Source organism: Balaenoptera ricei, chromosome 9 (assembly GCF_028023285.1).
Source record: "Balaenoptera ricei isolate mBalRic1 chromosome 9, mBalRic1.hap2, whole genome shotgun sequence".
Taxonomy (NCBI): domain Eukaryota; kingdom Metazoa; phylum Chordata; class Mammalia; order Artiodactyla; family Balaenopteridae; genus Balaenoptera; species Balaenoptera ricei.
The window spans coordinates 29,717,240-29,739,115 of NC_082647.1; the positions used below are offsets into that span (position 1 = coordinate 29,717,240).

Genomic DNA, 21,876 nt, shown 5'->3' on the forward strand with positions numbered 1-21,876 from the left:
CCAAATTCCAGGTATCTGGCCTCAAGGTCTAAATTCCTCTTTTGTGTCCTGTGGATCTTTATATCACAGTTCACAGATCTCTCCATCAAAAGACATGTTCTGTTCTGTGAAGATAAACAAAAACCCACAATGGGTGGGTGGGTCTCCTGAGGAGGTCTCCCTGAAGTCGGGTCTCTCAGAGGCAGATGATGGTCTGCATGGTTGCCCTTCCGTTCCACCCCCCCACCCCCACTTTGCTGTGTGGTTTTTGTGGACCGGGAAGAACAGTGGAAAGAGCATTGGGCTGAGTTGAGTGACTGGGTTTCCGGTCAGCAGGTTATAATCCTGGGCAATCAATTTCACTTTTGATCCTCAGTTTTCTCACCTGTAAAATGATCAAAAGCTCTTTCGCATCTGAATGTCTTACTGGAGTTTCCACAGGGCTGGAGGGAGGGAGGCGGTAGGCATGCTGTGTACGTGTATGTGGTGGTGTGGGGAGACTGCATTTGCTAGTGAATTTGCACTCCTAGGAGGAGGAAGCCTAGCGACCGGGCTTGTCTACCTGAGAGAGGGACCCCAGTTCTTAGGGTGGCACAGGCTAGAGTTTTCTGACCCCCATTTTGTATCTTCTGTTCCACTTTTCCTTGTGGATTTTAATTAAAATGAATTATTTTCTTTGCAGAAATATCTTAAGATGGTCGAATTTTAAAATGTATTATAATCCTGTCAGGTCACATGAAACTTTATTTAGAAGATAAAAGAAGTTACAGATATCTTCTTTATCCTGGAATATGAAGGTGAGGGGCTCCTTCAGAATCTAATTTATATCTCTTATTAATTTGAAGTGGTTCATCTCTACTACCATTAGTGGGGATTATGCTCTCTATTTAAAGTTGAAGAATAAAGTAAATGATGGGTCAAATCCAAACATATACGCAACTACACATTTCAAATTGTTTATTACTTTAGCAGCAAGAAGGAATCTCATTTCCTATTTATTATTTTTGATTTTGTAATTCAGAGAGAGAACAAAATATTAACTGTCTGATAGAACATAACCTGGTGCTTACTGTCTTATGCAAGCTTTCTAAAAAATGTTGTAAAGATCATACCACTAATTGTTCAAAATGGGAGCTGAACTTGTATCATCTCATGATCTGAGCCCAGCTACCTAAAATTTGATTAATGCTGTTAAGCAAAGCACAGTGTAACTCCAAGTTTGCACAGATTACTGAAGCATCTGTAGCTTCTTGATCCGGCAAGAAGGGTACATGAATTTGTTTTCCTGGCAATGGTAAGGTGTTTTTGAGCTACATTCTGGAAAAGGGGATTTCGGAGGGAAAGCCAGAGGAAATATTCGTCTCACTCAAAGAAGCTCTTCAGAGAGACTGCATCTCTGACCATGGTCCTCTCTGACCAACTGGGCCAGTTGAACCAAGATAAGTAGCAGGCCAGCAATAAATCCTACCTCCCATCCAGGACCACTGTAGATTATTAGCTGTAGAACCCAGGGGAGGCTGTGCCTTCTGGTAGTTTTCTCTCAGTCCCTGGGAAACTCAGCAAAAAGTCTGCCCGCACAGATATGCCTTGGACTCTGCCTCTGGCAGTCCATCAGAGGACGAGACTTCTAAGGCCCCTGTTGTAAGAATTTCTGCTGCAGATCACAGAGACTTATGTACTGCAAACTGATACCAGAAGCACCCCAGCTGGTCTTAACTCCCATGATGGAACAGAAGACCAGAGGTGACTTTTTACATAACTGCGTCCTCATCCATTCTATTTTAAATTCCACCTGGATGCTTCCAGAGTGGGACAGAGCACAGGCTTGTGACCACTGGCTCCCAGGAGGGGGCGGAGAATGGCATTCTGGATGTCCTGCTGCCCTTTGGTGGCCTGAAAAGCCCGACTTGGAGCAGCAGAGCAGACACCAGTGACAGAACTAGGAGAAGGGGCAGGAGTTGGAGAAGGATGCTGTCTTGCTTTTTAAATTTTCACAACTATGAAAGTAAAAAAATGTTTCTTTTGTTTACTTGTCCTAGAAAGTAAGATTGAAGAAGACTCAATAAGTGTTAATAGAAAGTGGCTTATCTCTAGTGGTATTTGCACTGATTATGCAATCTTTTCGGAATGCGGGAACATAAGTAAAATCCTTGACAAATAAGAGTGGTCACTATTTGTCAAAACTGAAATACATGGAGAATGTTGAATCTCTCCATACCCCTTTTCAAAAATTTTTTTCTGAATTCTGTATAACAAAACAACTCAATTAATGAATTATTATTGAGTTTAAAAAATTATCAAGAAAACTTCAAAAATCTGGACTTTCATTTTTTTAGGAGTACTATTTATGGAGAGATCACTGGGATGTCTATAATGGAAAAAACCAAATTTTCTCTTTTTTTTTCTTTTAACTAAAATCAAGCAATCTCAAACTTTAAGGGAGAAAACTTGGAGGGAAGAGTCATTTAGAAAGAATCGATGGTGTCTATCTTATTCTAACTGTTGGTCTGCATAATTACATTTAATTGTTGTGATGTAATTCTGCTGTCAACAAAATGCCAGTCAAAAATCAGCAAATGCTGAAACTGCCTTTGTATTCGAGGCGGTTGTCCATACGTTTAACCGTTGGCTACTGTCCTCATCATGGGTGGGCAGCGTGTTGAAGTGAGGTTTGTTAAGTCTGGTCAAGCGACAGTTACCATTTGGTGTTTACTCCATCTTCACACCAGATGAATCACATTTAAATTTAACTTTAATTTTTTCACTTTCCCCACTGAAACCTTTAATGATTTCTTATTTAACCCTCCCTATGTTGTAAACCCTTTGGTTTGACTTCTAAAAATCCTTCATTCAGGATTTCTCCATAGCTGTCATTTTTGATTAAATTCACTCTACTTCCTTATGGTCATTCTCCCTAGGCAGCCCAATGTCTTTCTTCCCTTTTCCACAAGCAGGGCTTGCATGTTACTATTTCGGTTTCTTGAGAAACCCTGTCTCCATACCTAGAATTTTTTCTTTCTTTTTTTACTCACCCAAGCCTGCCTACCCATTCTTTAGGTCACACTTCTTCAGGAAGTCTTACACAGTTAATCATATTAACACCCCTCTCTGCCTAATTTCTACTTCGTCTGAGGTACCTATCAGAAAATGTATCGCTTAATTTACTTTTGCTTTCTGATGGTTTAACGTGCCTTCACTGTAAGTCACCAATTACATTATAAACCTCTTCAAATCAAAGAATATGAGGAATCCTTTTGCACGCCCCCCCAATGTCTACAACAAGGCTGAGTGAGTAGTAGGTGTTCAATATTGGTTGTGTGGTTGTCGTTTTAACAGACAAGGCATCTCTCATAACACTGGAATGAATGAAGCATAAAGTTGAGAGCTGTCAACATTGACATCATCTACTAATTTGCCACTTTTCAACTGGAAGTTCGCCATGACTTGTACCTAGTACGTTGCATAGTACGGGCCACATGGTCTGCACAATTTCCAAGGGGACCATCAGATGGCTAGGTCTAGAGTATTCACAGCTTCGATTTTTGCTAGTGTTCAAATCAGTAAATACACTGATACTCTTAAATCTCTCTGACAAATCTGTAGCCATGCCACGTGCTCTTTCCAGGTACGTCTGTTGAGCTCTGCTAATAACTCAAACTCTTACTTGAAGTTGCCTCCAGAGAGTGCTTTTATTTGAGTCAGCAAGTGCTCAGAGCCCAGGAGATTTACGAGGGTTCAGAGACATAAACGTGAACGGCGTTGAAGGTGTGAGGTGTGTTCCAACTGTAGCCCCCTCCCCTTCTGTTAGTGATTATGGGAAGGGAGGCATCAATACAAAAACAGCTGACTTGAGGGATCTCAAGTTCACAATCTGATGAAGTCTTCTGGTGCCGTACCAACTTTTGGGGTTGTCACATGGCTTAGTGAAGCAGCTTCCAAAATGGGCTGAAAACCACAATATTGATATACTGGGCCACGTGCCAGAACAGAGCCTGAGTCCAACTGACTGGGTAAAAGATTTCAGTTGCTACTTTAGCACCAGCGTATTGTCTGCAATCCCCAGGGCACACTCATGAAACCAGCACCAGACAAATACAGTGGAGCCACTTTTTCATGCTGTTTTGGGGAGAGAACTAATATTTGCCTTATAGGTTAACTGCGTTATGGCAGGCTTCTGCTGAAAGGAGTTTCCCTTCAGGGACTGATTTGGCCTTCAGCATATCTTAATCTTATAGTGATTGTTGGCAGTCCGGGGTGGGGTTCAGTGCTGGAATCTTCCCCTTGATACTCCCCTCCCCTCCCTGTCCCAGGGGTTCTGATGAATAAAGCATGCAGACAGAGAACTGAACCAGTTTGGGCAAAGTATCAGGTTTATTAAGTGTAAGGCTTCCTAGTCGAGCTAGATTATGCAAAGTGAAGTTTTCTATTCCTTCCCCCGAATTGAAGACAGCAAGGCTGATCCAATAGATCCACCCAGGCTCACGCTGAAAAACTGGACCTGAGAAAGGAGGCTGGCAGGAGGCCACAGGAAGTGGAGAGGACAGCCCACTCTACCTGAGGATGTCCAGGCCTATGAAGAGGGCAGGTGGGGCCGTCTTGCTTTGGAGGTACCCACTGGTGACAGGGACCAATTGACTGGCCACTCTTTCTCTGAAGGGGAGGAGTAACCAATGAGGTGGGAAATAGGGTACAGATTTCCTCACCATAGAAGAAAGAAATGAGAGTACAGAAATGTTGAAGGTTGTCCTTACTTCCTTGGGCAGACAGAGCAAGGTAATCAGTCTGCTACCTACTGTAAAATGCAGCATGGCAAGCCCTCAAGATACATGGGCAGGCAGATGAAGAACCTCTTTCGGAAGCTATTGGCAGGATAACTATGACACAAAGGCTGTGGACTGTATTCTGAGAAAAGACAAGCTCTGCAGTGATAATTAGTATCGGTGTAGGGAGTGGTGAGGAGAGGGCACATCAATACCCGTTGCAGCACTAGCCCCCTGTGCCCTTGGAAGCTCTGGTAAGATACAGATTAACCCAGAAAAGCAGAGGGATGATTTCAGCAAAAATCATAGTGTCCCTGAATAATATCATCCTCCTCTACTTATTTAACCTCAGAACACATTATTTGGTTTATTTTTCTGCTTGTGGTTTTCTTTGGTAACAGTGAAATTAATTCATGGTCCCTCACACATTGTCATCTCAGGCAAGTGGCCCAGAAGCATGTTGGGTGGTCTAGAGTAATCGATATAAGGATAGAAAGGCGGATGAGGAGAAGTCACCAAATAGGTGATCAACAGAAGGCTTAACATCAGTAGGCTAAATTTGAGAAATGTATTGTAATATTGATGTATATAGATGTTCATTAAAATGCTGAAGAAATATTTTGATTCATTTCATAGGCACAATTATTTGTTGATAAGTTGCATAAATTTTCAGACCAGACAAAACATGTTAGAGCTCCTTGTGATTGCATACAAAGAAATATGCTATATGTTTTCAGGATAATTTAAATCATTTGATAACACTTATGAAGGAGGGTTACTTTTGTTAATCGCTTGCTTTAAGGTGTGTCTTCACTTGGCCCTCAAAAACGAACAAAAGAAAGGAGTTGAAAGTCATAAATATATTTCACAGCTGGAGAAAACAGAAAAACCCCTCAGAAAGAGTAAACTCAGGCAGCATTGTTTATCTTTCTGACTTAGCTTTATTCAGTAGCCTCTTGGAATCTTCCTTTCTTGGAACCTTTCTGTGCCTCTTTTCCTTATATTTAAACTATACCTACCGTTCAGTAATCTAATCAAAGGAGTACACCAGTGAATCAATGGAACTTTGCAAAACAACTTAAATAAAACGATCCTTCTACTAAAATTCTCACAATATCACAGGTTTTGAAAAATCATCTGTATGACATAATTAAACAATTAGCTAAGTCTTGTAATGAAAAACAGCAGTTTCCTACTCCCCACTCCCCGTATACCCTCCCCAGAAGTACTAACTTCCTGCTCTCTTAGCTGAATTCTTTTGGTATTTTGCTCTAACCTGTTAAACATCATACTTATACTGTTACTTTTATTTTTTTATAAATTTATTTATTTATTTATTTTTGGCTGCGTTGGGTCTTCCTTGCTGCCCATGGGCTTTCTCTAGCTGCGGTGAGCGGGGGCTGCTCTTCGTTGTGGTGCACGGGCTTCTCATTGCGGTGGCTTCTCTTGTGGGCTCTTGTGCGGTGGGCTCTAGGCACACGGGCTCAGTAGTTGTGGCTCACGGGCTCAGTAGTGGCTCGCGGGCTCAGTAGTTGTGACTCACGGGCTCTAGAGCGCAGGCTCAGTAGTTGTGGCACACAGGCTTAGTTGCTCTGCGGCATGTGGGATCTTCCTGGACCAGGGGTCGAACCCGCGTCCCCTGCGTTGGCAGGTGGATTCTTAACCACTGCGCCACCAGGGAAGCTGTATACTGTTACTTCTTAATTTTGAAAATATTAGGCTTTATCTGTGACTTTCCACTCTGGAATTTGAGGATTTGCTTTGCTTCACTCCTCCTCCCACCGTGTATTTTTGTAGCCTTTATATTCTCAATATATTTATCTCAAAATTGTGGTTAGGTCAGCAGTCAGTTTTTATATTATAAGACACATAATGTTATTCATGCTAAGCTATGTAGTGTACTATGATTATTTTCCTTTCCTTACTTGCTTTTACCCCTATTTTCCTGGTTTCCTTTTTTTTTTTTTTTTGGCCACGTCTCACGGAATGTGGGATCTTAGTTCCCTGACCAGGGATCGAACCCGCACCCCCTACAGTGGAAGTGTGGAGTCTCAACCACTGGACAGCTGGGGAAGTCCCCTGTTTTCCTGGTTTCTTTGTGCTTATCACGAATCCAACCCCAAACCTCCCAATTTTCTAAATCTCCTGAGATGAATCAGAAGCTTCATCAATTTTATCTTTTTGACACAGAGTCTCCCATGTCCCCTGACCTGTCCCAGTCTGGAATGGTTGCCTCCACATCTGGTGGCCAGTGTCATCGTGATCTGCTTCACCATCATCCCACAGATCACATTTTTCTTGTGTCTTTGTAGAAACCTCATTTTCTGAATCTTATGTATTTCCCATTTTTGGTTTAGGCCCCTGTTCTAGGGGAGCACATACTCCTGTAGCTTCCTGAGAAAGAGTGTATGTGAGATAAACTTTATGAGAACTTGACTGTCTTAAAATAGTTTTATCCTATTCTAGTAGCTTGACTAGTGGTGAATTCTAGGTTAGGGATAATTTTCTTTCAGAATTTTGAAGACATTTCTCCATTGTTTTCTAGCTTCCATTGTTATTATCAAAACATTGGAATATACTCTAATTCCAGATCCTTTGTATATGAATTTATTTTTTTCCTTTGATATCTTTTGAAATCTTCTCTTTTTTTGTGATATTTGGAAATTTCATGATGGTGTGGCTAGATGTGGGTGTATATTTACCTACTCTGGACTCTCAGTAGGCCATCTCAATGTGAAAATCATGTTTTTGTAGAAAAATATTTTAAATGTGTTTCATTGATGATTTTCTCTCCTCTATTTTCTTTCTGCTTTCTAGAACTTTTATTTTGTGAATGTTGGATCAACTGTCTGGTTCTGTAAGTTTTGTAAGTACTCTGTTTTAATTTTCATATCTTTTTTTCCTCTAATATCTGTGAGATTTTTCTCAGTTGTATCGTTTTTGGTTTCTATTGAGTTTTTCATTTCTGCTGGTATACATGTGTATATGTGGATTGTGCTTGTGTGCACGTGTGTGTGTGTGTCTGATTTCCAAGAGATCTTCTTTATGTTCTCTGCATGTTCCGTTTTAAAATTAAATAATATCCTGTTGTGATTTTAAGGGTGTGATATCTTCTCGTCATTTGGGATATATGTATTAGTTTCCTATTACTGCTGTAAAAATTCTCACAATTTTAGTGGCTTAAAATAACACACATTGATTATGTTACAGTTCTGGAGGTCAAAAGTCTACAGTGGGTAGAGTCTACAGCACGGGCTCTAGGCACACGGGTTTCAGTAGTTGTGGCACACGGGCTCAGTAGTTGTGGCTCACGGGCTCTAGAGCGCAGGCTCAGTAGTTGTGGCACACAGGCTTAGTTGCTCCGCGGCATGTGGGATCTTCCCGGACCGGGGATCAAACCTGTGTTCCTTGTGTTGGCAGGCGGATTCTTAACCACTGCGCCACCAGGGAAGCCCAAGGACAACTTTTATTACAGGGAAATGTAAGAAATACAATTAGCAAATGGGCTACCATGGTTAGGTTTATTCCAAAAACAAGAAAATTCTCATGATTCTGAAGACTAAGCTAAGAAAAAGATAAGTCCTTTTCAAAAGGCAGTTTCAAACTAATCAGATTAGTTAGTATAAAATAAGACATTTTCCTTTTGTGACTACAATTAACCTCTCTCTGATTAAGAGCATCTTTGTATTTTGTCAGCAATGCAGTTACCTAATGGCTGTAAAACCAAACACACATCTGGATAATTGAAAATTTTAGCTTTCAGCCGGAGACTATGACCCATTGTTGCCTGTTTGTGACATAGCCTCTAAGTTCCACTTGCTGAATTTGTGGTTAAATTTTAGACCATTTTGGCTGACTGATGATCATGGCAACAAATGACATCTGCTACCGTTTCTTAAGGTTTCTAAACCCCCTCTTTCTTTCTCCCCTTAATTCCTCTTGCTCCCATTCCTTCCCTTTCCTTATTCTTCTCGTGTTCTCTTGCTTCCTCTTTTTAGTTTTCTTTCCTTCTTGTAAGCCGATGGTCACAACTGGCTTGCCTTCCCAACTGGTGTGCTGCTGAAAAAAAAAAAAGCTGACATTTCTGGAACTATAAGAATTTGTGGTTTAAGTGTTTGAATCCTGTTCCTCCAAGAAAACTTTTGCCAGTGGTTGTCTTTCAGTACGACATAAAAGTAAACACTTGCAAAGTCGAGTACACTCTGTTTAGGTTAAAAGTTATGCTTTACATTTTCATGGAAGAGACAGAAGGATAGAAATTTTTGTAGTTTACCCTCAGGCCACTAAACTACCTTACCTTTCTGGACGCCGGAGACAACGGGCATATTTAGTCAAATTTTAAAAATACTTTAAAGTCCTTTAAAACATGGAATTTCACCACTGTGTTCTTTAATCTGCCTCATTTACCAGTGACCATTCACGTCTTAGAAGCCTGTGGAATATATGTTCTCATAGACATGATCTGGAGGAGTTTGTTTGGAAGCTCTAGAGGGAGAGGACCATTGTCATTATACACTTGACTAAGTAACTCATTTTCTCTCTGAAAAATGCACCTGCACGGAACCATGAGAATAGATAAAACCCTTGGGACACAGCCCTCCAGACCAGACAAATTGATCCTGGCAATCCCTGAGATAGCTGGCATCATAGCCCAATTGCACTGATATTCAAATCCTCTAAGCAATAAAGGATGAACATAAACTTTTTATTTCCATCAACAATTAAGCCGATGAGTGATTGTCTCCCCTTTAACAATGCTTTACGTCTTTGACAACTGTCTAAGTGACCTGCTTTTAGATGCATTGGGCTCCTGCTTAAAAGTGCAATGGCAAAAAAAAAAAGCACAATCTTTCATTGTTTTGGGCAGTGGAAACCAGCACATGAAGAGCTAGAGGAGGAAGAAATGTGATTCTAATTGGGTCTTCTGACTTAGCTGAACTGATAAAGTGCAAAACAACAGTAGGTTATGGGAAGAGCCCAATCAGGCCATCTTTGAAATCTTCACCTCTCCAGGTGAAAAATTTGAATTCCTTTAGCAGTTCTGCAGAGGTACTGTATTCCAAGTCCGTTGCTCAAGAATAAACGATTTTAAATTTCAGCTGTCAGAAGTGAACTTGGCACACAGCATGGCACTTGGGCACAGTGGCCCATTGGCAGCCAATGCCCCTTGCTTCTCAGGCTCCCCTTACTCTCAGAGGGATCTTCTTTGCAACTGGGTTCCCTTCAAAATCATGCCCCATTCCTTGTATTTACTCAGTGCATTGACTTTAGCCAGCTACTGGGAGAAAAATAATGTAATTTAATTCACTCCTACTAGAAATGTCTAACAGGCCCAATGTTCCAAGGATATTAGCATCTTAAGAGACCCTGAAGGTTAATGTAAGTGATTTCACTAATTGAAAGGATTTCCAACAGAAGAATCTAGTAAAATAAAGAATTGTGGACACAGTGGGGAGCCATCTGGTAACAAAGCAAGGAAGCTTTCCCCTTGCCCTAAATTCCAGTCGCAGCCCTCTTTACACCTCCCATATTTAAAAGGCATATATAATGCCACTGGCAAAATTAAATTGCTGAAAAATATATCTGCCATCTAGTTTTAGAAAAAAAAAAACACAGGCAATTAGTTAATCCACAGTTGCAAAAAATTATGGAATTGGTGAGTGTAAAAGATGCAAGTACCTATTTGAAACTCACCAGAAACAGATGTCTACCTATGCTTTTCAGTGAAAATGTGATCCCTCTACCCATAGCGCTTTCAATTCCATAATTAGATTCAGTTGCATTGTTAAAGTACTGTTAACATTAACTTGTATCTCATATACACGAGACTGGGAATACACATATGTTAACTTGAACCAGCTGTTTGCAAAATTACTACAATATGGCCAGTACTTCTTTTAACCATTATGTCCTTCCACTCAAACATGATTTGCATCTGTAAGCACTTATTATGTATAAAATTAAAGGAAGATTTATGGCATAAAAATGATACATTTTGATGCTACATTAATATTGCATTTGACAATAGTACGGTAGAAAAAGAAAGTTAATAGAAATATTTCTACAGATCAGAAGCCGTGCTTCACTGGTGTGCACGCCTGAAGGAGCGTCTTCCCACAAACCCCAGGGTCAGGTTAGCAGGCAGCTCTGGATGGGGCCATCTCTACAGCCTCTCTCTTGTCTCCTCTGTTCTTGGGAATGGCAGAATCTTTGAGATAAGTTATGTGATGCTCCTCGCTTCTTCCAACAGCCCCATTTCTGGACAGCTGATTTCTGGAATTCTGCAACTAAAAATGTCTGACTTTGTCCTCTCTGAAAACCTTAGTACCCTTCTGAGGGCTTGAGGCATAGGGCCTGATTATTCATTAAACCTGGGCATGACTTCATCAAACCCTTTCCAGTTTTGACAGCGCAGGGCGGAAAGAGCATCATTGAGTGCTGAGATGAGCAGTGAGGTGGTCCAGCAAAGAGGAGGCAGGGACACCTCAGACCTGCGTGGACTGCAAAACTTAGGGCCCGGCACCTGGCGTCAGCAGCTCTCTGCGCACCCCAGCAGCCTCCCCGGAGCCCAGGCAGGCAGCTCCCATGCGTGGCTCACACCTCCCCCAGCTACCTCTTCCGTGCCTCTCCTCAGTCCAAGGGGCCCCATGGGAACAAACAAACAATTGGCACTTGCTAGAAAGGGCTTAGGAAGCGATAATGCTATTTCTAACATAGAGCTTTGTCAAAGCCTCTCGGACGAGCTCTATTTTGAGCACAACTTCTAGCTCCAGAAAATGCTAGAGTTGGTTAATGCATTTATTTTTTCATGTTAGAAAAATTCATTGAATGTCTTTTCTGTGCTAAGCAATTTATTTCTAAACTGAGAATGCAAAGATTAAAATACTAAGTGAAAGAAGCCAGCTGCAAAAGACCACATATTGTATGACTCCATTTATAGGAAATATTCAGGGCAAGTTAATCTATAGGAACAGAAAGCAGACCAGCGGTCACCTAAGGTTGGAGTGGAAAAGGGGAAGGGTGGAGAGCGACTGCCGTATTTTTTTTAGGGGGACAAAAATGTCCTAAAGTTAGATTATGGTGATGGTTGCAAACATGTGTAAATACACTAAAAACCATTGAATTGTACACTTGAAATGAGGGAATTTTATAGTATGTAAACTGTATCTCAATAAAACAGTTAAAAATAAATAGTAAATAAGCACAACCAAACAAACAAAAAACTCAGTTCCTTCCTTGTGGATTTGATATTCCAGTGGGTACAAATTATTAAAAAGACAAAGAGAGATAAAGCTTGGGATGGGGGGAAGCAGAGAGCACTGAGGAAACACAAAGAAAGGCCACTTTGACCAGTATTTGGGGAATCAGAGGAAGATTCCTAGAGGAGATGGCGTCTGAGCTGAGAGGCAGTAGACAGAGAAAGGAGCATGAGAGAAAAATATATGCTGAGCTCCGACACTGTGTTAGGAAGTATATGGTAGAAACTTGCATAAGAGTCAATCCCAGTGGCTAGTGGGAAGCAGCCGCATAGCACAGGGAGATCAGCTCGGTGCTCTGTGACCACCTAGAGGGGTGGGATAGGGAGGGTGGGAGGGAGGGAGACGCAAGAGGGAAGAGATATGGGTACATATGTATATGTATAGCTGATTCACTTTGTTATAAAGCAGAAACTAACACACCATTGTAAAGCAATTATACTCCAATAAAGATGTTAAAAAAAAAAAAAAAGAGTCAATCCCAGGCCTTGAGGGGCTCAGGTTAGTGGGGGGATGGGGGGTGGTGAATAAAAATCGGGGAGTTTAGATAATTATTATATAATGTGGTAGTGCAATGACAGAGTTGGATATAGGGACTGCGGAAGTAACAGGAAGGGGGACCAATTCCACTGGGGGAGGCAGTTCCCTTTTAACCTAATGAACTGTACCACCGTCATCTTGCCAAGCGCCCTGCATGCAACGGTGCCCTCGCCACAGCTTACAGGATTCCGTGAAGCCGCCCTCTCACTCCTCACCCACGTCAGCGTTTGCCAGCGGGAAAGCCCGGTGAGAGAGATCAGAGCCCCTCAGGAAAGCTGGGAGGGGGAGAGGAGGGCGGAGGCGAGGGGGCGGAGCCCATCACTGCATCCCCGACTAAGAGTAATTGCTCCCAGAAAGCCCTAATCATCCATTTTTATTTTCAACAGGGCACAGAGCTGCCCCGGCCTCTTTCCTTCTCCAAGTTCTCTTTATCATCTTAGTGGAATCCAGCTTTTCCTAACATCGTCTCGAGCTGATGGTTTCTGGCAGTTGGGTCGCCTGTCACCTCCCAGAGAGAAGCATCTGCCAGAGCCCGCCCCTCGCACGCCCCTCCAGGCTCTGCCCGGCTACGACCTGCAGCTGCCTTCCCCGCGCGTCCGGACGAGCGCCTGACTGAGGCCTCCAGAGACGGAGAACCTGTTATTCTAAAGGTTTTCCACAGCGTTATAAATCAAAATTAAGAGGAATGTTTCAAAGAAACTAATACAATGGCTAAAAGATGATTTGGTACCTCTCGACCATCTATTTTATTTTGTGTGTGTGTGTATGTGTATGCACACGAAGACACAAGTATTTACACAAGTGTGTGTATGTGTATTTTTTTTTCAGTATGAACTTTTGTTTAAAATAATCCAGAATTCATTTCTGAATCCCTTATTTGACACACACCCTCTGCCCAGACACAGACCAGAGAAGGCTTGGTTTTGGCCTCCAAGTTTGTGCTTTCATGTCTGCAGAGGCAGGATAACAAGTCCGTGCTCAGTGGTGAAGGGAAGGCATTTATTTGCACTGTAATTGGTAACAGTTTACTGAAGATGCTGCCCAGGGGGGCTTCCACTGGGAGAGAAATCGACTTCCAGCAACTCAGTACTTCAAACGCTTATGATGACCCCAGGAAACAGAAAAACACCACTTAGGCCGATCACCCACTTCAGACTGCCCATCCTTCTGGGAAATAGAAATCTGAGAAACAATGTCTGTATCGGCCTCATCTCAGAATCCATAAATAATTCATGGAAGATTTCCATTTATTTATAGGGTAGGTGGCCAAGAGAGTTCCGGTGTTTACCAATAACATGGCCCTGGAAACTCCATCCTATTGAAATGATTCCTGTTCTTGGCAGGAATAACTTGTGCTAAGGTTGTATCCACACCCTTTAAAAACATGCCCTTGATTTTGCATAACTAATGTGAACATTGAAATGGGGAATTTTTTTTTTTTTTTTTGCTGCCCCGTGCAACATGTGGGATCCTAGTTCCCCGACCAGGGATCAAACCCGCGCCCCCTGCATTGGAAGCACGGAGTGCTAACCACTGGACCACCAGGGAAGTCCCCCTGAAATGGGAACTTTTTAGAGACAAGTACAAACAGAGACCAGGTTTTCCCCGGGGGGTATGCACATGTGGTGGAAACTGGGGAACCCAAATCTGTGTCATTTGATGACTAAACTCCTTTTAGGCTACAAAGGCATTGTTTCAATTTCCCCCTGTGTGATGCTTAATTCAGACCAAATTTTATCTTATAAGTAGAAGAAGTAGCTGAAAATAATTTCATGCCCTGCGAATGACATAGGCACCGAGTTTTAACAAAAGGCTCATAAACTCTTTTTATGATACTGTAAAACTGGAGAGCTCTTGACTGTTAAAACATAAGCTTCATGTTACATGTAACTAAGGCAGGGAGGAGAGAGTACAAATGTAAGTTTTAAAAATGTATCTTGTATTACATATTAAATGCATGCGGAAAATACTGCACACACGTTCAGTTTCAAAGGCAAAGCTGAGGACAAGCAGTAGGGTGAGTGATCCCATGGGTGAAAAACAATGAAGTGAGGAATGGATTGCTGTTCCAAGTTCCCCAGAGGATGTGCTATGTTGGTGGTTCGAGGTCACTTTCTATGTTTCCTGATTATAAATAAGAAGGTATCATTAAAGGCACATTCAGCTGCTATTTGGTTAATCTAAGTCATAATTTTTGGTCCAATAAAGTTTGAAAATTATTATTTATTTTTTCCTTAGGAATGAGACCCTCCAAAGTGACTTGTGTATTAAGAAGAGGTCTGAAGAGATGTCCAGGGTCTGTCAAAGGCAGCTGGAGGTGCTCATCATTTTTATCCATCCCAGAACCCAGTGCGGGAAGGGGCTCTCTCCTCTGCTGTAGCCCCCGTTTCCAGCCAGTTCTGATGGTGATGGGCCTAAAGCATTAACATAAGCCACACTGGCTTCAGTGTTGGCATTTTGTACCATAATCTCATCTCCATGTTTTTACTGCAAAGGGACATCAAGAGTCCTGAATCCCAAACCTTCAGCTATTAATGTAAGAAGATCTACAGAAGACCAAACAACCTCATATCAAAGTGGAGATCAGTGGATATATGATTGAACATATGTTACAACATATGTCCATTTTAACGTTCTTAAAATTGTTTTCTAATATTCAAATTCATAATTTAATTTTAAAAGCAGACAAATTATAGACCAAATAAAAAATTAAATTATGGACTGTAAAGAAAATCAAAATGTTGACCTTGATGCCATATACTGAGATTTTAATCTACAGATTTTGAACAGATTTTATTACTTTTTAAATATGGAAGTACAATTGAACAAGATATATAAATAAATCACATACCATCACCATTAAATCGTTTAGCCTAGCACTAAAAGCTGCATCAAATTGATGTATTTCACCAGCCAACCATAAAATAAGAAAAATCACTACAAGTTGAGAATCAGCTGAATACACTTTATACTTATGACACCATGTTGTTTCTGAATTCTGATGTGCCTATAATCAATTGTAATTACTTTGCTTTTAAAAGATATAAATATTTTAATGATTTTTATAGGAATTACTTTTCCATGTAATGGAAATAATAATATGAAGCTACACATAAATTTCTTAAGAAAATAACTTGGTTAGATATATTAAATGTCTTCCCATAACCTAATCTAAAATGCAATTTTCCCCCCAGATACATTACACAAAGAGTTGGAAAAGAAGACTTTTAAAAACTAAGTGAAAACAGTTCTTTGCAGAGTGCTATGGGCTTGGGAAAAGATGCCAATCAGCATAAATCAAATTGAAAATCTAATTTACCTAGATATGACGATCCTGTAGGAATCCTTTTATAGTGTTTTTTTCTAAACATAGCTGCTTTAATTTTGTTCTTACCATTAGTTGGGTTTAAGTTATTATCTTTATTTACACTGTAGATAGACTTACAAATTGTAAATACTCTTGATAAGTTTTAAGAATTAGTGTTTTGATTGTGTGTTGAGTATGTAAAGCATAGTGGTCCGACATTTAATAGAGCTATAAAACAAATTCTTTATATTTCAACGAACATAGAGAAAACAAATGGAGCATGATTTTAGGAGGGGACTGCACGGTCTGAATCAGTTAGAAAAATATGAGTTCTACAGCCCCATACACCAAGTGACTGAACCGTAAAAGAAATATGGAAGTTGCTAATAGCAGTTACCGCAGCAATAAAAGCATGATAAAAGGCTCTTTGACAGTAAGAAACCATGGAAGCTGGGGCAAATACAAAATCTATTTTGTAGCGACTGGCAGTATCCTGCTGTCTTTAGTAGGTCTTTGGGATTTCTGACGACGTCTAGTTCATCTCCTTAAGTTGAAGTGATCTATCAAAATGCCTTAGTTCCGAAGAGCAGTCAAAATCATTTGAACTTTAAATACATATTAAAAAAAAAAAAAAAAACTACAGTAGTATTGGCAGAGCACTTACTCCTTGGTCCAGTCAAAATGGTAGAATATGCTGTAGTGCAGTATCGTTTTGTACTTGAATACATGTTTTTGAAGTTATCAGCCCATATAAGCTTACTCAAAGTCTTGTTTGTTCATTTTAAATACAATAATCCTAGCCACTGGTTTTGATGACATTTTTAACTTTCTTTTTATAAGATGAAAATGCTCAGAGAAAAATTTTAGATACTGATGATTCTCTCAGTATTTGCTCAAATTAAGGAGCCCGTAAGATAGTATTTAATAAGATCCTAACCCTGATCACCTCTCTGAGCTCTTAGCTTATCACTGTATTAGACACCCGCCATTCCTCTTCACCCCCCTCCCACCATGCCAAAGCATTACGGCTTTGAAATAACTCTTATTGGGTTACATAATTTTTGACCAGTTTCTGTATTTCTTCTTGGAATCTTTCAGTGAAATGGAACTAAAAGAAGAAATTTCAGATGCAGAACAGCGTTATTTTTTCCCCATAAACATTACCAGAACTATTTCCATCTCAAGAATCAATGCTTTTTTTTTAAAAACATCTTTATTGGAGTATAATTGCTTTACAATGTTGTGTTAGTTTCTGCTGTATAACAAAGTGAATCAGCTATACATATATATATATCCCCATATCCCCTCCCTCTTGCGTCTCCCTCTCACCCTCCCTATCCCACCCCTCTAGATGGTCACAAAGCACCGAGCTGATCTCCCTGTGCTATGGGGCTGCTTCCCACTAGCTATCTATTTTACATTTGGTAGTGTATATATGTCAATGCTACTCTCTCACTTCATCCCAGCTTACCCTTCCCCCTCCCCGTGTCCTCAAGTCCATTCTCTACATCTGCATCTTTATTCCTGTCCTGCCCCTAGGTTCATCAGAACCTTTTTTTTTTTTTTTTTTAGATTCCATATGTATGTGTTAGCATACAGTATTTGTTTTTCTCTTTCTGGCTTACTTCACTCTGTATGACAGACTCTAGGTCCATCCACCTCACCACAAATAACTCAATTTCGTTTCTTTTTATGGCTGAGTAATATTCCATTGTATATATGTGCCACATCTTCTTTATCCATTCATCTGTCAATGGACACTAAGGTTGCTTCCATGTCCTGGCTATTGTAAATAGCCACTAAATAGTGCTGCAATGAAGATTGTGGTACATGACTCTTTTTGAATTATGATTTTCTCAGGATATATGCCCAGTAGTGAGATAGCTGGATCATATGGTAATTCTATTTTTAGTTTTTTAAGGAACCTCCATACTGTTCTCCATAGTGGCTGTATCAGTTTACATTCCCACCAACAGTGCAAGAGGGTTCCCTTTTCTCCGAGAGAGGAACACTCCCAAACTCATTATTGGATTGGATATATTATTATATATTATTACTCCCAAACTCATTATACAGATTGGATACTAATCAATTTTTACCAAAAATAATTCACTTCCTTTAACCTTTACATCGAAAGATATGTGAAAATGCATACTCTATTTTTTCTCAAATTATGAACTTGTTAAGCACACACACATACACGTGCACAAACATACACACACTTATTTCCCCAAGGTAAATAAAATGTAGTTTATTCAATTAAGGAGTAACTAAAATGATTAGTAGCATTTCAGTGCCTTATCTTATAAACAAAACTCATCACTGCACTGTGTTCAAAAGCTTTGGTCATTGTACAGCAGAGAGTTCATTTGATTAAAATTTAGAGAATATCAGGGTTGCAAGGAAGTATATCTTATCTTATTGAACCACACTCTAGTAGTTGAATCCATGGGATGATATCTCTGCCAAGGGATCACTGACTATGGTGTATGCCTCCAGTAAAAAGGAAAAAAAAAAAATACTCTCTAAACACAGACTATTACTAGTAAGACATTTATTAATTGTATTATTACAATTGTTTCTAAAATCCATCATTATTACAATGGTGAAGAGGTAAATGCAAAGCTAACCTCAGTCAGAAGTGTATTACAGTTAGGTTGACAGTAAATTACAAGAAACATCCACTGACTATAAATCTGTTACAGAATATGTAATACTGTACATTAAAACAGGATGGAGAAGCTACATGAATTGGCAACATTTTATATCACTAAAAAACCATTGAAAACCTAAAAATGATGCTTGCATATAGCTGCAGATACTAGAAAATCTTTCATTTTAAAAGTTAATTCTGTACCATTCTTTTAAAAAATTTATCATCTGTCAGATGCAGGTATGTATTGTTTATATCAAGTGATATTCGTGCCTAGATATAATTTAAGACCGTTAAATATAAATTCATATTTACTTTCATATAAAAATATATATAAAAATAGAGTATTTAAAGGAGGTGGATATTCATAGTAAGGAACCGATCAATCAAAATAGTTTTATGTTTTTGTATAGTAATGAAATTGAGGTATTTGTACATTTGGCAATTTCAGCTAAATACTGAATTAACCCTCTCAGCCTTTTTCCCCAAAAGGAAAATAATCCTTTAAGAGCCATTGTAACTGTGAGATGTTATCTCACAACAAAGCGTTTGTACAATAAAAAAATTTACTATCTTAAAGTATAGAAGAGAAAGTTCTCAGTACTAGGATTAGATATGTTTTACATGTATGCCACAGTTTTATAAAAAAATAATTATATGTCTTTTCTAAATCTGGATTAGATACAGTTGCTCAGGAAAATCAAAATACAGTTACTAGTAACAGAGTAGTATTTGTGGACATATACAAATGCTTTCTGGAAATAAATGCCTACGCACTTGAGAATGCTTAATCCTTTGCAAGATATTTACATAAAATATAATTGCAATCTTAAATTATATAGAGCTCTAACAGCAAACAAAAGCTTTCTTAAGTAATACCATCAATGAAACATAATAAAGTAACCCATGAAGAACTATATTTTGTTTCTCACTTTAAAATTACATATTTAATCAACTCAGACTGCAGTTACCCATCCAAGTTCACAGACAGGCTAGGAGGGAATGTTTATGAAAACTACAAAGAATGCAAAGAAATATATTGGTGTTTTAACTGTAAAATATTACACTTCCTATCTCTTTCATAGAATCTCTTAGAATTCCCTGGAGGAGCATTACTATTCTTTTCCTTTCAGTTATAGGATGTTAAAAATCTAGGAAGAAGCGGTTTTCATAAGCATTGGATTCACAAAGCCTAAAGCCTCATCAACGCCATGTTTTCTCCTGGTAAAGCGCACAAGCGTAATCCCCACTTGCAGGTGTAATGTAATCCCTTTTTCCCCTTTCCAATACTGAGGTAACGATAAAGATGATAAGGCAATACTCAAGAGCATTATCTTTTCCCCCCATGTTTCAAATGTCTATATTTCTCTTTATTATCACAATGCAATACCCAGGCCACAGTGGATCTAGTTTATGATTATACTTCAGGTCACCATTTTCTAGTTCTGTCTTTCATCTTGAAACCAGCTGATTTCCACGTGCACATCCTAACTTTATAAAGCTGTAGAAAAAGAAAGTGTTATGGCTTTTTTAGCTACGTGTGCATTGGTGTGGTTGTGTGTACGGGTGTGCCTCAGCATGGGCGGTGGAACCAAAATACACATAATGCACAGGATTTGGCTGCTCAACCATCGTCCGGGTGAGTGACTTGAATCCTATTCCAAGTTCAGTCCTTCTGCAGAGTCTGCACAGTTCTTTCACTGGCACACATCCTGCTGAGAAGGATTTCAGAGCAAACCTGATTAACTGGACCTCTGACATGATACGGTGATTGAACATTTGTTACAGAGTCTTGTTGTCGTTGTTGTACTTTGCTTTGATTGCTGAAATATTTTCCCACAATATGATTTCTTGATCGTTTCATTTTAAGAAAGTGATATTCTTTGGATAATTCTGATTTCACTACCTGCAAATAAAGAGCAAAAAAAAAAAAAAAAAAAAAAAATAGGCAAAATCAAGGATATTTAAGACCTGCAAAGAGCAGGGTACCTAACTCACAAACTTGGAAAAATCATCTCTAGCACATGGATGTTATAGATGCTGCCCAAAGGGCACGAATATGATTGACATGACCAAGAACCAAGGTAACTTATCTTTCAAAAAGGACCAAGGTTGAAATTAGAATTTCTGCCCCTTTTCTCACCTCAGGGCAGCTGTCTTTAATGCAACTAAGGAGTAGTCTCAGACAGTGTCTCTGCCACACTGCTGTGTGTGTGTGTGTGTGTGTGTGTGTGTGTGTGTGTGTTTAGGCCAGATGCTAACATACAGAGGACACTGACATGCCTTTGCTGAGTCACTGATTCAAACATGGTACTCTAAGCCTGTCATGGCATCCTTTTATAGAATGATCACTACAACTATTTTCAGAGAAAAGAGAAAATATTTTTGCATTGCACACCCATAAGCTGACGCTGTTACAGTTAGTAGTTTCATTTCTCTGGGCACTTAGTAAGTCATGGAATCTGAAGGAGCAGCCTATGCTCTATTAAGCTAATAACTTTATAAGTGTTTGTACCTATGTATAGTTTTACCTTAAAATTGTTTTGAATAGGCAGTGTAAACATTTATAAAGCATAAAAGAGTGTAGAATAAAAAGTTTCCTTCCCGTCTCTGCTCCTCACTTTCAGTCACTCAATAGCCTCCCCAGAAGCAACATGTATTATAGTTTCTTTGGGATTCTCTTCATGGATAGTTTATGAATAGTAACACACACACATAAAAACAAAGAGGCCATATTTATTGTCTATTTGTACAGTATGTAAAAATTTGCTCTGGTGAAATCCTATAATTGTCAGCTTTAATCACTGGGCTAAAATATCTCAGGGAGTTAGCAACAAAAGTCAGAGAAAACGAGGTGGGGACCCAGAGAGACTGGGGGAGGGGAGGGTTGAGAAGTAGGGAAAAGAGAAAATACCGGCAAAAATTTTTTGGGTGTGTTTACAAATGAATAGCAAATCTTTAATTTCATCAAATTAATGCAACTGTAAGACATTTTCAGTCACTATGGACACATTATTTATTACTGATGACTAATGAAAGCAACACTAGCACATATGGATTTTTAAAATTCTTTTGAGGGCTATGTAATGATTTAGGTATGTATTTTTTGATCCCATATAAAACAATGCAATGAAAACAGTTCCAACAATATAGAATATTTGAAAAAAGTAGCATGCGATCTATTTTGAAGGTAGGTATTTTTAGTTATGTTGTAAGTGAGTGGGAACCATTTTAGAAGAGTTGTTTGAATAGAAATTCTGTAACAGTCTACGCCAAAAGGTTAAGAGCAGTGATCTTTAGGTGGAGGAATTATAGGCAATTTAAAATGTATTCTTTGTAAATTTTTGGTCTTGACTTTTTAATTTTACTGCAATGAATGTG

The 21,876-nt window shown here is 39.4% G+C and overlaps 1 protein-coding gene across 2 annotated transcripts in view; it reads right to left on the reverse strand.

Moving 5' to 3' along the window:
- Nucleotides 1-8,437: 8,437 nt before the first annotated feature.
- Nucleotides 8,438-21,876, reverse strand: part of CPED1 (cadherin like and PC-esterase domain containing 1) — a 312,531-nt gene continuing 299,092 nt past the window's right edge. Inside the window, exon 22 of one of the 2 annotated variants that reach the window (XM_059933517.1) lies at nucleotides 8,438-8,795. In XM_059933517.1, coding sequence (XP_059789500.1) covers nucleotides 8,625-8,795 — 171 coding nt within the window. In that variant the 3' untranslated portion in view covers nucleotides 8,438-8,624. Of the gene's footprint in view, nucleotides 8,796-18,401; nucleotides 20,402-21,876 lie in introns of those variants that run through there. The other variant, XM_059933516.1, reaches the window with a different exon arrangement.